The sequence below is a fragment of the Branchiostoma lanceolatum genome, chromosome 1 (genome assembly GCF_035083965.1).
Source record: "Branchiostoma lanceolatum isolate klBraLanc5 chromosome 1, klBraLanc5.hap2, whole genome shotgun sequence".
Taxonomy (NCBI): Eukaryota; Metazoa; Chordata; class Leptocardii; order Amphioxiformes; family Branchiostomatidae; genus Branchiostoma; species Branchiostoma lanceolatum.
The window spans coordinates 19724667-19740772 of NC_089722.1; the positions used below are offsets into that span (position 1 = coordinate 19724667).

Consider the following 16106-nt stretch of genomic DNA (forward strand, 5'->3'; position numbering starts at 1 on the left):
CAAGTCACATTTCTGGCGTCTTTCATTTGCAGGTAAAAATAAAAGTTTGGTTTATGTGTATGTATGTATGTTCAACTCTGTGTGTTTGTTTGTTTGTTTGTTTGTTTGTGTGTGTGTGTTAATATATGTTCATGTGTATGTGCGTGTATGTGTGTGTACCTGTCACTGCACGACATGGCCTCGCATCCCGACGGATACGTACAGGGATTCCTCCGGAAATATTCCTAATCCCGGTTCGGATGAAGCGTATCCGTTAGTTATGTTGTATCCGCCTGTATCCGTCAGTATCCGTCAGTATCCGCCAAAAATACAGAAAAAACCCTGTACATATACGCCAGGATACGAGGCCATTTCATGCAGTGTGTGTGTATGCGTGTGTGCGTGTGTGTGTGTGTCTATGTGTGTGAGTTTCCGTGTGTGTGTGTGTGTGTTTGTGTGTGTGTGTGTTTGTGTGCGTGTATGTATGTATGTGTGTGTTTGTGTGTGTGTGTGTGTTTGTTTATGTGTGTTGAGAGGGTGTGTGCGCGTGTATGTATGTGTGTGTGTGTGTCTGTGCGTGTCTGAGCGTGTATCTGTCTGTCTGTTTCAATAATAATAAAGTACAATCTAACAATCGCATAGAATTACAAAAAACATGCACAAATTTTACGGTCATTTGTGACAATTGAATCGACGAGAAACAAGGCATTTTTTTCCTCAATCCAGAATGCCCGCAGTGTATGGCTCACAAACATGACTCCTTTCTGGGTCAGTCACTACACTATTTGTCTATGTACGGAAGGAAGTCACGGTTGGATTCTCTTGGCCCATTAACCATGTATTACACAGCGCGCACCACTGTTAGATCCCGCCTTCCCGATAAGACGCACATCTATCTCACATGCATTCACATCTCCATGGAGCTGAGACTCGTTAGCAGAAGTCTCCCACAGCGGGCAGTCTCTAGCCTCTACCAGGCCCCGCGGATGGCTGGAAAAATAGTAGAAAAAGATCAAATAGAGTGGATAGTATGCTAAGGGAGTCGGCTACGGAGGTAGGGACCATTTGCCATCCGCGGAGCCTGGTAGAGGCTAGACAGTCTCAGCATGCTTTAGTTCCTGTGTGTTTCCTGGCATTAAACGCAGGTTGTAGGAACCCGGGGCCGTCCTAGAAGGCCCACTTTGAGAGGCTAGTGCTTTACGCACAGAACATTTTGGCACGATTTTCCAAATACATTATGAGGACCATGTCCCGTTTTAAGACCAAGGCGGTCCAAAAGACAGTTCCTTTGATCTTTGTGCACATTCCTTACAGTGCCATTAGTTTCTCTTTGACCCAATTAACATCATTGATCCAAGCTAACATATCTATAGAGATAGACTATGTTTTCTCAACTCAATATCCAGAAATGATAACCTAGATTTTGCTGCAGTTTTGGTGCGCGAAAACCTCAGTTCTTTTTCTTGCAAATTCCTATACGAGGAAGCGGAAGCTGGCATTTATTCCGTTCTATTAGTCCCTACCAGACTAACTACGCCGGCTATAGGGAGACTATTTGCCAGAAGGAAGCTTGGCCACCAGAGGGTTTCATTTGCAGCCGTGAGGGGGAAATGTTAACCTTAAACACCGTGGAATGACTTTCCTGGGCAATTATTCCTTTTTTTTGCCGAATTCTACGGTCCCTTACCCCCGTAGAAAGGCCTGTGGAGGCTACCGTTTTATAGTGTGATGACCATGTTAAGTTTGGCGTTATTTTCCCATATGTACCTTTGTTAAAGGCTGGATACCGGACTGTTTCCAGGGCCGACATGCTCCTCAGGAAATCCGAGGTAGACCCTGAGGTATGTTGGCCCTGGAGCCGAGGAACTTAACCTAGCCCTAACCTTAATCCGAGGGATTTGACAACGCGCTCAACGAATTTCATCGAAAACAAATCTTTTTACGCTTTGTGTGTTTTGTCTTTTTAGTCATACCTGTACGTTTTGCATGATATTCTCATTATAAATTCAAGGTTAACACAGATCCAATTTAGGACGCAGAGAGGCCGCCAGCGTGCCAGTGAGATGGGGGCTTTAAGGGCATTACTGCCCTGGTGATAGCCTGGATGCCAGAGTGTTTCTAGGACATGCGCCGGCCAATTCCTCGGCTCTAGGGCCAACATGCCCCCAAGGAAATTCTACAACAGGCCCCACACCCAGCCACCCTGTCTGGTATCCTGGCTACTCCAGTGTCGAAACGTCCTCATACCGAGGAGCTGGCCTGTGTAGCCCTGGAAACAGTCTGGCATCCAGGCTACCTGTGTTACAGTTACTGTAGTACGTACATTGTGACGTCATGTATGGAGCATACTACCCGTAATACGTCAAGCTGTCACGTTAAAGGGCAATAGGCCATGCCACATGTGTAAACGTTGTTCCGTTAAGTCAGGGTCAGCAGAAATAGACTTCTCCTAATTGTGTCACATTTCAAACGATTTCACGGCATTTAGCGCCGAATGGACGACGACATCGCGATGACGTCACCAGAACAGCTGTCACCTAAGCCCCAGACATTTGCCATTCTTACAAACGGCGCAAAGCCAAAGACACACAAAAATATTTTGCCGTGCCTATTCAATGATATTCAAACTCGAAATAGAGTGCTACTGGTAATAAATGTTCCTTATTACGCGTAATTCATGTACGGCACAAAAAATAAGGTATATTTAACATTCCGTAAGACTCTCATGTTTGTTATTTTGATACAAAACGTGGGTCTTTTCATTTTCCACTGCCTTCAAAAAAGAAGTCAAACCCAACCACAACCATAGTCAACCTTAGTTAACTTAGAACTTTCACAGTAGTCTAGATAACTATCTTTGATTCCCATGTATTTCCATGTACTTGTTTGTCTGCAGTTAGCCTTCGGGCATGAACTTGCAATAAAGATATTTTCCTTCTTTCGGTGTTTCTCTTTCCTGTATCATACCTTTCCAATATTCCTTGTTTCCGAAAAAAACACTACACATGTATAACGTTTTGATATCTTTATATAAACAGAAAAAAAACTAAAAGTATAACATAAGAAAAATATCTGTAAGGTCTATATCATTCTTCATACAAAAATCAACATACCGAAGTCACATTCTTTGAGACCAAAGCAGTACAACTATCCGCATGTTTGTTCCGGCGTTGCCTAGCGACAAATCAGTCAAACAAACTAAACACAAATTGGTCTCTTTTTTCAACAATACATGATAACAAACGCATACGCAGATGTCCCCATTGGATACGCTTAGATACTACATTGGCGTATAAACATTAGGATAGATATTGAGCACTGGTATTTTAACAAGGCCCACATGTTGGATCTTTCTATCATTTTCTTGAGCGACACGTATTTAAAAGTTCTTTGATATTTGGCTTTGAAAGCCTCTTATTTGTCAATCACCCACGATACTCTATATTTGTACATTACTTGTTCTATGTGTTACACCATATGTATCTTTGTATTGTTGTCAATAAAGATCTAAAAAAGTATAAACATTGGTGCCTAAACATTGGTGCAAAAATGAAGTTTTAAAGCCAAAATGTCATCATGTTCAAAAGACAGGTATATGTTTCGTCCACCTTTACATATTTCAATATGACCCCTAGAATATAGCTAGTCAATACGTGCGTTGAAACCGTTAATGGTGTGCTCATATAAAAAAAAAATGCATGACACTATTAATGTGAACAATAATGTGAATAACAACAAAACACGTCTTAGTGGGGGCCCAGTCACCGTTCGTCGTACGAACATCGAACAATCGCCAAATGTCGGCATTCTTGGGAAAGTCGTGCACGTGTCGTATAAAATTTAGTCTTGTTACCGAAAAGGCTGTCAACGTATTATGTCCTTGTCTACGACATCAAATCGTACGACGACCTACGACGGATGTGCCCGGGCCATTAACGAACATGAACTACCTATAGTACAAAAATGTACTTCCTTCAAGACTAGTAAAATATAAGTTTGTTACAGTTGATACAGCACGTGGCAATGGCGTCATCTATGCGAGAACACTTGTAACAATCCATAACCTACACGAACACAAATCTGTTGTACTAATTTCTGACACTAAAAGCTCTCTAATAAGATTATGTGATATCATTATAATTCTTGTGGCCTAACTATAGCCAGTAGTCATTGCTGTCCTAATGGCAATAATTTACAGACTTCAAAGTCCAATCATATCAACTTTGCTATTCATTTAAGTGCTCGTTAAGTGCATCAGAAAGGTATATATTTTGTATAAACGTCTAGAATTATTGAACAATATTTATTATGCTTTAATGTAACCAGGAACTGTTGTATTCTTGTGTCATAGGTGGCATAAGCACTTCAACGTTGAATTAGTTCTTTCTTCTTTCTTTTTTTAAATTTCTTTTATTGCATTTCACAAAATGAACAACACATGATAGAAAACAAGAGAAAAACAAAGTACAGGAATATAACATAAGCCACGGATCCAAAACAATAAGTAAAGGTGGAACAGAAATGAGCTATAAGTAATATCCATAAAATTAATGATAACAGTATCATTGGCAAAAAAATATAACAAAATCAATATCAACCAAAGATTACAGAACAGTTGAATTAGTTCATTAGATATCCGTCCATCCCTCTCCTCCTCCTATTTCGTGTCCACCATGGGCATGCCGTTGGCGTTGTTCTTCTTCTCCCCCGACGCCCTTCGACTGACGGCCGGAGACACACCCTTACGCCGCTTCTTGCGTCTGGAAGTAGAACAAGACGGGCAACGTTTCTTTTAATACTTGACTATTGACTATTGACATAACAGAAAGAGGCTATTGCCTGTAAGTTCTGTTTCCAAACAACAGTATAAAATAGATAAATGTCCAGAGTCTATGTGGGCGCATACTCCAAACACTTCCAGTAGGTGTTTAGTCTGGATTTGAAGGCATTGGCAGTCTCAGCTGCTACCACGTCCGCAGGAAGGCTGTTCCAGAGGTTGATTGCCCTGACAGTACTTTTAATACTTTCCATACATGTCATCCAGCTCTTTGTCCGTTTCCAAATGTGTTAAAGTAACATTTACTAACGTAAATTCACCAGGGTATTCCGCCACCGGTGAAAAGATCTCCAACCCGCCTACCTCCAATATGTTGAAAATCGCTAACTAGCGCTCCTATTAGTAATTAATTATCGCCACGCACATAGAAGGCTGCAAAGGAGGCTAGTCAAATATGCAGGGGCTTTATAAGAAGTACGTCTATCTACAGCCTCCTTCACACTTATGCGTATATACAAGTCCGCCTGATATGAGTTACGTTTTAACATGTTTTTGGTTTAGGTTAAGTTTGCCGCCGAAGAAGTTATTTATTATTTGGTTCGATAACCAGGCTGCACGACGGTGCATTAAAGTAGAAAACAACTTCTTTAGCAAACTTTACTAAACCCCAAAATAATGTTAATGCGCAACTCATACGTACTTGAATATACACACACGTGTGATAGGGCCCAAATGTGTTATGCCCCCCCTCTCACTGGACACGCGGCACGCTGGCGGCATCGCTGCGGCCGATTCGATTAACAAAGCACTCAACGAATTTCGTGAACAGTACTTGATCTTTTGTTTTGTTGTGACTTGTACTTAGCCAAGATATTTCGTGGCAGAAATGTGCAATAAAGGTCTTCATTCATTCATCGCCAAAAAACAAATCTTTTTAAGCTTTGTGTTTTTTTGTCTATTTGGTCATACTTGTAAATTTGAATGATACTCCCATTATTAAGTCAAGGGTAACACAAAGTCCAGTTTAGGACGAAGCGACGCCGCCAGCCTGCCGCGGGTCCAGTGAGAGGGGGGCATAAGACATTAGGGCCCTATCACACTTGTGCGTAATTCAAGAACACAAGAGTTGCGTATTCAAACTTTTTTGGTTTAAGTAAAGTTTGCGGGAAGAAGGGCTTAATGTCTTACTTGAGCGCGGCGATGATGATGCAGGCGAGCGCGGCGAGCACGATGAGCGGCAGGATGACGGCCAGAGCGATGACCCAGCCGGGCGTGCCGCGGGTAGCTGCAGACGGAGTCAAGAGAGAGAAAACTTTTCAGAGACTGAATTTCCTAGAGACATCTTCATAGAACACTTCGAGTAACATCATTTTCCAAATGCAACTACGTTGCGTTACATTATGCTTTGGTCCCATTTCCAATCCGGGGCCCAGCCGGGCAGCTTGTTGGAACTAAATATATGATATAAAAGACAACAAAAGACACAAAACGTACAAGAATTACTCCTAACCATATATTGTGTATTTTCTTGATATGCATTTTTTCAAAAAGCCCAGCCGGGCCCCGAATTGGAAATGGGACGGAAGCATTAGTGGGTTTGTTGAAAGCAAATTGAAACCATCCTTGGGTCAACCTTTGGATGAAATATGTGTTAAGAACAGAAGAAAAAGAATGCAACTAATGTTTTATTCTTTGGCTATCAGAATGAATTGTAGAACTAGTACCGTTGCAGTTACTATATTCATGACTGTGCTTACTTTGAAAGTTAAGCTCTGTTGATCCTTTGGGAAGGTTTAAAAATACAGCTGCAATATCGGTAGAAATCTTACGTGAGTTGAGAACTCAGCTTTCCTACGTGCTGTGTATGTAACATCTAAATTCCACCAGGGTACACAATTCCGCCACCCTGAAAAGATACGTCTAAACAGATATCCAACCCAACGTCCCCCCGTATAATGCAGTCCTGTACTTCTTAACCGTGCAAACCTGGTGTGTGCTGCACTAGAGATCTCTCAAACCCACTGTTTTTCAAAGTGGCGGATTTATGTAACCCGGCGGATTAATCTTAATGGAGATTGATACCTTATCCCAAGATATTGAGCCAAAGAAGCAAGAGATACTAAAACCGTGCGTCGTGCATTAATGCTGCGTGTTAAAGATAGAGAAAGCGCCTACAGGTCTGGCAGTGTCCGCCGGTGAACTCATCTGTGCAGGTACAGGTGTAGACGTCAATCATGTCCACACAAAGGCCCCCGTGCTGGCAGGGGGAGGAGTCACACTCATTTATGTCTGCAGGGGATGCATAGAGGAGGTCAGCGATTGGCCAGCAAATTAACTAAGACGAACATTGATAGCCTCCACCAGGCCTATATATATGCGAGGGTATGGATCGTAGAATTCGACAAGAAGGGGAATAATTGGCCAGGAGAGTCAGTCCATGAGAAGGTTAACATTTCCCCCTCCGCGTGCAAATGAAAATCTTACGGTGGCCAAACTCTCCTGGCAAATTATTCTCCCTATAGCCAGCAACAAGACAATTGCAGCAGGAGGCTTTAAAAAATCACATGCGCAAGAAAGATATAGAACAAAAGATGCAGACGACAAAAGAAAATCTATGATAAATCTGTTATAAACAGTTGACCTGAAAATGCACCACCCCCCCAGGTCCCAACTAGTCGATGAAACTGGCCAACTAAATCTATTTCTTTTCTGACATAACGCAAAACATGTGTTAGAGATGTTTTCCATTATTAAGTTAACACAAGTTGGACAAAAAAATCCCATTTGATTGTCTGTTTGTTTGTTTGTTAATCATTTGGCACCTACCGTCCGAACAGAAGCGTCCAGTATAGCCCACAGGACAGTCGCACTCATACGATCCCAGGTTGTTGTTGCAGGACGCGTTGTTCTCGCAAGGGGACGACAGGCACTCGTCGACATCTGAGGAGAACAACAAAACAAGTTCAAGGTAGGAAAGCTCAAAACGACAAGGAGAGACAGCTTCTTCAGGCAATTTCCAACCCTCCAACCCCATTTCCAACCCTTCCAAACCTATTTCCAACCCTTCCAAACCTATTTCCAACCCTTCCAAACCCATTTCCAACCTCATTTCCAACCGTATCACATTAGATGGAAGTTATCAGGTCGACCGAAACGTGAGATAGTGCATGATTCATATTTGTAGAACTGAGTATACTTTACAATGTGAAGGCAATAGCAAGTCAAGCTTGACCAGGCGTATCTAAATGCCCTGTTACACATAGCCGACCACGGCCTTCCGACCTTTACCAAATCATGGTTGAGAGTTCGTCGTGAGTTATGCAACGGTCCCATTTCCAAAGCGGGGCCCGGTCGGGCTGTTGCGAAAACGAAAAAAAAAGAAATGCATATCAAGAAAATACGCAATGTATGGTTAAGAGTTTAAGAGTAATCTTTTTACGTTTTGTGTCTTTTGTTGTCTTTTATATTATATCTTCCGTTCCCACAAGCTGCCCGACCGGGCCCCGCTTTGGAAATGGGACCGATTGAAAGCTACTCCTAACCCAGCGCCGACTTGGTTGGGGAGTGGACGGGACCAAAGTCATGGGAAGGTCCTTATGTGACAGGTGATAAGAGCCCCTCCTGCACATAGCCGGCCATGGCTGGCAGTCGATTAGGAGCAAGGTCATGCAGCCACGCTGTGTGGGCCAATCACAAGCTTCCATTCCTACTGGCTGTACAAATGACGGTGTGCAGTTGAAAATTGGTTGGCATTCGTGGACGTGGACGCATGTGGGCGGGAGCTAGGTCTGGAATGGGTTGGGACACGGTTGGGGACTGGTTGGCTGGTGGTGGTGAGTGGAGTCAGCAGTGTGGGTATATACCATCATAAAACAGTTGACCTAAATATGCATTCATCCCTCTCGTCAGGTCCAAATAATCAACGAAACTGGCCAACTAAATCTATTTCTTTTCTGACAAACCACGCACAAATGTGTTGGAGACGTTTCCCATTCATGTAGTCTTGCCAAACGTGCTATCTGAATAAAGTCTCTTATCACGAATTGCAGATCTTATGTCCCCTTTTTGGTTGTTTGGGTTTATTTGTCTGTTTGTTTGTACGTATAAAAATGAATAGCTCACCTATGTCACACCTTTCCCCCACCCACCCAGGCTGACAGTGACAGATGAAGCCCGCCCATTGGTCCTCGCAGCTCACGGCGTGCACGCAGGGGTCAGGGCTACAGTCGTCCGTTTGGGTCAGCGCTAGATGGTTAAACAAAATGATAGTCATTCATTGGACAATATCATATATAGCCACGCTGTCTGGACCAATCAAAAGCTTCTATTCCTACTGACTATACAACCCTAACGTCGTAGGTCTTGCTGCTTAAATGAAACTGAAATAAAAAGATATTTACTTCGCTTTTCGACAGAAAAAGACGACGTGACACTGCACTCAGGTTTTTCATAACTTATACCAACATAAAGAGATTTCAACATAAAACTATTTAAGTGTCAGTTTGAAGTAGCTTTATGATAATAACGTTAACGACCCACTTCCCTCTGTGTTAATGGAACGCCTGACCAGTGGCATTCAACCAACGGTGTCCTTATGCGTTATGTCACCGTTTAAGACCTTGCAGCGGGTCATTAACCCTTGATTGACTATTCTCTAGAAACACACATCTAATGCATAGGAATGCATCCAAATTTATAAATGTATACCGTGCAAGTTCTGAATAACGATATACTCACATATCTCGCAGATATAGTGGCGTTCTACGTCACAGTTACTGACGTTAAAGGTGTGGATCGTGGCGTTGTTCTCGTTCCCATGGACGAGGTAGCCACACCCCGAGGTCTCGTTCCACAGGTCCAGGTCCCACAGTCCCCAGCCGGGGTCTACAGGTGATACATGTAGGAAAGAAGGTGGCACTATTGAGCCTGTATCGAGACTAGCAAGTCATCCTCGCAACAGTGAAAAATGGGACTTTTTACACACAATAGGTGCAAAAAGTTCTTTTTACATACAAAGTTGGTCTAAATCTAGCCTGACTTAAACATTGTCTTCTGTAAAACTATTTATGATCTAAAATCATTGATAGAAAAGCATACCCGTTGCCATGGCAACTCCATTACTCGCTTGGAACGCCCCATGACCTGGCTCGTACTGCAGCCCGATCCAAACGTCCTCCGCCGTGTGGGTGTAGTTCGCGACGAACCGGTAGGTGGAGCTGTTGGTGACGGCAGCCAGGCGGGCACCTTGGCGTGCGCAGTGGCCCCGGGCGTCGGCGTAACTGTACCGAGCCCCGGTAAACTCCCTGAAACAGGAGCCCTCGAGCCGAGCCCAGCCTTGTGGACAGGCGTGAAAATCTGTGGGTTGCAAGAGCAAGATTTTCGTTAAAGGAAACTCAAGTAATATTAGGGCCCGAAAATCGGATTTTGAAAGTCAATTTATTTAGTCATTTCTATACATGATTATACTCGAAATAACTAGTAACTACTAAACTATTGTGTGATTCGTACGAAAAAGCACCAGCGCAACTTTTTCACTCACTTCGTCTTTTGGCATCTTTTGCTAATACTAACTAAGTAAATGTGCTAAATGATCAGGTCTCGTACCTTTGCAAACTTCGCCATCCCGATAGGTGCCAAAGTCGCAGTAACAGGAGAATTCCCCGGGGGCGTTGTCACAGAAGAACCCGGCAGGACACGACACGATACCGGACAGGCACTTGTCAAACACTGCATAGGATATAGACAAAAAAGGTAGTGATATGCAATCCCATAGCCTCTATAAGGCCATAGGTTGATATCCACTGTGTCAAGAGCACGGTATTGGAAGGCGGAAGCCATCCCTCTCCTTCCACTGCAGCTGCCTTTAATCTCCCCAACCGAAGTCAGGTACCCCTTTTTACATCTGAGTGGAGTGAGAAAGGTTGTGTAAAATGCCCTTCCCAAGGACACAAGAGTGGTGACATGACAGGACTCGAACCAAAGACCTCTGGGTTATGAGCCAAACGACCTGCCGTTACGCCATACGACCCCGCCCCAAAACATAGACAAACGAGAAATCAAAGATCTCCGTGAAGTATTTAGAGAGATTTCGTAAATTTCTTGACCAGGTATAACACAGCCATGTTCACTGAGACAGACAGACAGACAGACAGACAGACAGACAGACAGACAGACAGACAGACAGACAGACAGACAGACAGACAGACAGACAGAAAACAATACCTCCGTTGTGACATGAAAATGCAGGTGTTAATGTTGCATCGTTAAAAGAAGATAATTGAACATTATCATAGCTATGGGGCCTACCAGCTATTTTATTGGTATTCAATTTTTTAGCCTGCCACCAGAAGTTGTTGAGTCAAGATTGGTATCTTTCAAGTTCGGAAGACACAAGGTAACTCTCTACATGATATATCAGCGATAGAATGTTCAGAATCACTCACGTTTTTTGCAGACAAAGTTGGTAACGGAAAAACAGGATATGTCGTCCCAGTTTCCTAAGAACAAAAAGAAGAACAATGGTTGGTAGTACAATGGTAAACTTTCTTCCACCCCAAAGGGCACACAAAATAGTTGATGACAAATGTAAACGAGCAACTTTCCTCAGTTTTTGTTAGTAAGCCAGAGTTTCGTATTACTCTCTCGTTTAACATTTTCTGAGTTTCAGTCAAGATTCGATACACGTAAGTTGCGTGTATCGAATCTTGAAAATAATCAGTGGATTTTCACAACCAGAATGTGTCTATGGAGATGCGGAAACCTAAACACTAACACGTCGTTGACCGATACCTCACGAACACCTCACGACACACTCACGACGCCTTACGAAACGTTACGATAACATAACGACACGTTGCAATCGCACTGACTGCATTTCTCCACAGAATCGTACACGGAAGGAAACCATAACATTAACATACCGTAGAAGGGCACCTCACGAACAAACACGACAAACTCGCGACACCAAATTAAATGTTGCGACAACACGATGTAGAGCTCCAAACTTACCGCCTTTACTTCCCCCACGCAGCTGTGCGCGCGGATACCATAAACCACAACACTAACACCTCGTTGAACGACATCTCGCGAACAAACAAGACACACTCACGACGCCCTACGAAACATAACGACAGCGATGCACACTTACCGCCTTTGTTTCTCCACAGGGCTATGCAGGAGACACCGAGGGCGTACCTGGGCTCGCCTGGATGAAACTGCTTATAGTCCACAGGCGTGCTGTCCTCCCATGTAAACACTCTCTGTACAAACAGAACACCGTCAGTATACTATCGTATTTTATATAGCACAGGGGTCGGCTGGGTGCCGAATGATTCCGGGCGCCGGGTACTAAGTACGTCAAATCACTTGTAGTGTAGTACGGTAGGTATCTATTTTCGTGTAGATATCAATAATACATATACGAAAATATACCCTGCTACTGAAACAGCAAAGAAACTCGCTGCCCTATGTGCCACTAGGCACTACAAGGGTCTGAACGAACAAAATATACACGTACCCTGCTACCCTGCGACAGAAATAGCAAGGAAACTTGCTTCCGTATGTGCTACTAGGCACTACAAGGATCTGAACTAACGAGCGAACGAGCTTACCGTGTCTGTTAGTGCGCACTAGGCACTACAAGGGTCTGAACGAACAAAATATACACGTACCCTGCTACCCTGCGACAGAAATAGCAAGGAAATTTGCTTCCGTATGTGCTACTAGGCACTAACGTAACATAACCAATTTACGTCCGATTTATTCAAAACGTATTTATCTTAAAACCGCACGGACAGAGCCAAATGTTAAACCCATGGTCAGAAATATCAGCTCTTTTAAAAAGAAAATGCATGGTCTGTAAGTTTTTCTCCGCCTATTTAACGCCGCGCGAGCATGTATTTATACTTAGGTATATGATGAAGAATTGTGCTAGGGTAACCCATTATCGTCCACCTCGGTCTTTTCCCTTCTAGCGCTATGCTGGAAAAACATAGACCAGAAAAAATGCACAGTAACTGTCCAAAGTAGTCTGCAGACAAATGATAATAAAATCACTATGTCTGTCCGGCCACTTGCTTAACGCGATGGAAAAAAATGCTTATTTGTAAATTCCCCCCACATGCGCGGCACGTGGCGATCACGTGGTAAACGCGCGCATGGCCATTATGTTTTGCTGTGCAAAAATTAAAGAGATGGCTAAGGATCATACTTATGATGTTCTTTATTGCTCATGAGAACAGGCTTTGGCATAATACACCGTGACATGTGGACATGAGCCAAACCGGACGTAAATAGGTTCTGCACGTAAATAGGTCATGTTACGTTACAAGGATCTGAACTAACGAACGAACGAGCTTACTGTGTTTGTCACGGTCATGCCTATCCATCCACCGTTCGGTTCAGCGACGGTCCAGATGAAGTCGTTCTCCTCAGCGGAGTGGGCGGAGGTGAGAAACCCGCCCTCCGCCTGGCAGTAGTCGTTAGCGTCTTCGAAGGTCAGCTTAGGATCGGTGACGTACTTGTAGAAATACCCGTTGTACTGATGAAACTGGACTGCAGGTAGAGAGTACACATGGTAAAATGTAGCCTAGTGACCATGAACTGAACTGCAGGTAGAGAGTACAGATTGTAAAATGTAGCCTAGTGACCATGAACTGAACTGCAGGTGGAAAGTACACATGGTAAAATGTATCCTGGTGACCACTAACTGAACTGCAGGTGTATGGAAACTACACAAGGTAGAATGTTTTCAGTTTACTCTCGAAGTAATTGAGACCAACCCCGATAAAAACATCCCGGCGTTTGCCAATGAACTGGGCGGGTGGGCATCACTCCCAGTACCGTATAGATATCGGGGGTTACCAGGCTATTAAAATGGCGTCTTTGGTTATTTCCTACAATCATTGTGACGCATCATTACAATTTTAGCAATCTAAAAGACGTACCGCTGTAGAAAAAAAAGAAAGAAACACGTCTCCTTGGAGATTATGTAATGAGATTGAAGTGTCTTACATTCGCAGTGAGAAACGTTGCAGTACTCAAATCGGACGCTAGGGTCCGTGGTGTAGCACCAAGGTCGGTTTTTCCCGTCAGGGTTGCGGCAGAAGTTCTGTTCGAGGCCGCTCTGTGGGAAGGCGGCGTGCGTGTAGGGATGGCGGTGGGGGGACTGTGTGTTCCAGGGCTGGCAGGTCAGCCCGCCTTCCGTCACGCTGAGGTTTCCGCGATAGTCTCCGCCGTTGGTGATGGTGTAATAGCAGTCGGCAGGATGAAAAGCTGAGAAAGCGGAAGAAATACATGAATGAAATACATTTAATATCCAGAACAGTCCTGTCCTTGGTGCTGAACACCTTCCAACTATGCAACCTTTGCACATGTAGCTGCAAGCGTTGTTTACAGCTATCTGATGAGGACGCCCCTACTGTATTAAGTGACAACAGGTTCCACCATGTAGTAAAGGACAACTTCAATATTTATTGCATATTTCTTAATGATCGTTGATAAAATAGTCCTGAAATTACGCTGACGACTAGGTTGTACATACACGATTTTGGACTGGCACTAAAATGCTTGACGCGTTGCAAGACCAGTGTTTGGGAAGCCACTATACATAAGCTAAGACAAAACGTAAATGCCTGGCGCGTCTTGAAGATTCCTCAAAGAGGGTATGCATAATATTAAGGTGGCACGGTGGCTGTTGACTCAGAACCTGGAGGTACTGAGTTCGAATCCTTGACAGGTCCCGATGTTGTGCCCTTGGGAAAGGCACTTAACACCCAAATTAGCATAGTACCTAGCTTGGGATATGAACGTCCCCCGGATAGGACATCAAATTGAGGTCCAATACGTGTTTGAGGAGAGCCACACCTCGGACACGATAAAGAACCCACCACACTTCTCAAAAAGAGTGGGGCTTCATACCAAAGTGAGTGGATGAAATAAATCTGTCCGGATATGCAGCCTGTACTCTTCAGTACAAACCTGGTGTGTTACGCCATGAGGCAGTTTACCGGATATACAATATAAGCAAGCAAAGTAATAAACAAACAAACAAACAAACAAACAAATCCTACCTCCATTGACTTGATTCGCCGTTAAGAAGAAGATGAAACCGACAAGGACAGTACAGACACGGAGTGACATCGTTCCTCTGTGGGGATGGAATAAAGTGAACAACATGTAACAGCTTGTACTACCCGTGTGGTAAGTATGTAAGCAAAATGCTACTGATTGTATTGTACCATGAAGGTCGACCTTGCATTCGGTGTATACAGTACTATGATCATATTTTCGTATTCATTTAAACAACAAAGTACAGCAGTAACAAAAACAGAAACAAGTACAGTGCAATTGTTTCTTGCCCCCTAAAGTATTATATTCTTCTCTATCTTTGAGCACATATTGTGCATATTGATACTAGTGTTTGTTTTCATATGCATTTTCTACCGATGTTTTCTGTGTATCAACCGCTTGGTCAAAACATGTCCACAATTTCTATGGGTCTTTGTTTGGATTCGCCGGAAAAAGGCACAACTAAAACGACGTGTGAACTTCCCTGGTGCCTCAATTATATGCATGATCATATGCATGTTCTACCAATGTTTTTCGTGTATCAACCGCTTGGTAAAAACATGTCTACAATTTCCACGGGTCGTTGTTTGGAATCAGCGGGGGAAGAATTCACAACTACAGCGAGATGTGAAATTCTCTGATGCCTCGAGTATTGTGTACGTACAAGCCCACCCAGTGTTCAAACTTGAGCATGGCACCCCTGTGTATCATATATATCTTGTCTTCATATTGCAATGGAATTAGAATAACAAAAAGCCCCCAATATTCGATCCTCAGTACTAAGGTACAGATTTTTGATATAAAACAGAACGTTTCTGATTCTACGGTGGTGAAAGGTCCTTCGTCAAAGCGCTCGGACATTTTTACACAAGAAAGTTGTGGAAAAACGAAAAAACGGGAAATAGTTTCACCAGGCTAGTAAATGAATTCAACATAGTTTTCGTTAAGTACACAACCTTGTAATTTTCTCTAGAGACGTTTCGTCAACCTGTATGCTGTCTTTATCAGTGTAAATTACACTTGTCCTACCTGTTTAATAAGGTTAAGTGACAGTTAACTGTGCCCTGATGTTGGTGAATTAAACAAATAAGTTGTCGAAACTTCTGTAGAGACGAAAAATAAGGTTGTGTACATAAGAAAATTGTCAAAATGATTCATAACGTATTTTGAAAGCCCGTCTCAAACATTGATTTTGAGAACTCACCTTATGAGAGTCTTTCCCGAAGATTCTGTACCGAAGTGCTGTCTCTGTTTTCTACAACTGGCTGTCTGGTTTGTCCCG

General features: G+C 43.3%; 1 protein-coding gene and 1 long non-coding RNA gene across 2 annotated transcripts; both read right to left on the reverse strand.

The window, feature by feature from the left end:
- Positions 1 to 2989: 2989 nt before the first annotated feature.
- LOC136446263 (fibropellin-1-like) lies at positions 2990 to 9705 on the reverse strand. The gene is made up of 7 exons (XM_066444637.1): positions 9699 to 9705; positions 9494 to 9640; positions 8879 to 9001; positions 7583 to 7696; positions 6932 to 7045; positions 5945 to 6041; positions 2990 to 4739 (listed from the first exon to the last, which is right to left on the reverse strand). Exons 1-7 carry the CDS (start codon positions 9703 to 9705, stop codon positions 4637 to 4639), a joined length of 705 nt encoding a protein of 234 aa, XP_066300734.1. The 3' UTR covers positions 2990 to 4636.
- A 154-nt stretch (positions 9706 to 9859) lies between these two features.
- On the reverse strand, positions 9860 to 11289 carry LOC136428000 (uncharacterized). The gene is made up of 3 exons (XR_010754558.1): positions 11200 to 11289; positions 10361 to 10483; positions 9860 to 10111 (listed from the first exon to the last, which is right to left on the reverse strand). It is a non-coding gene; the product is annotated as an uncharacterized lncRNA (long non-coding RNA).
- Positions 11290 to 16106: the final 4817 nt, after the last annotated feature.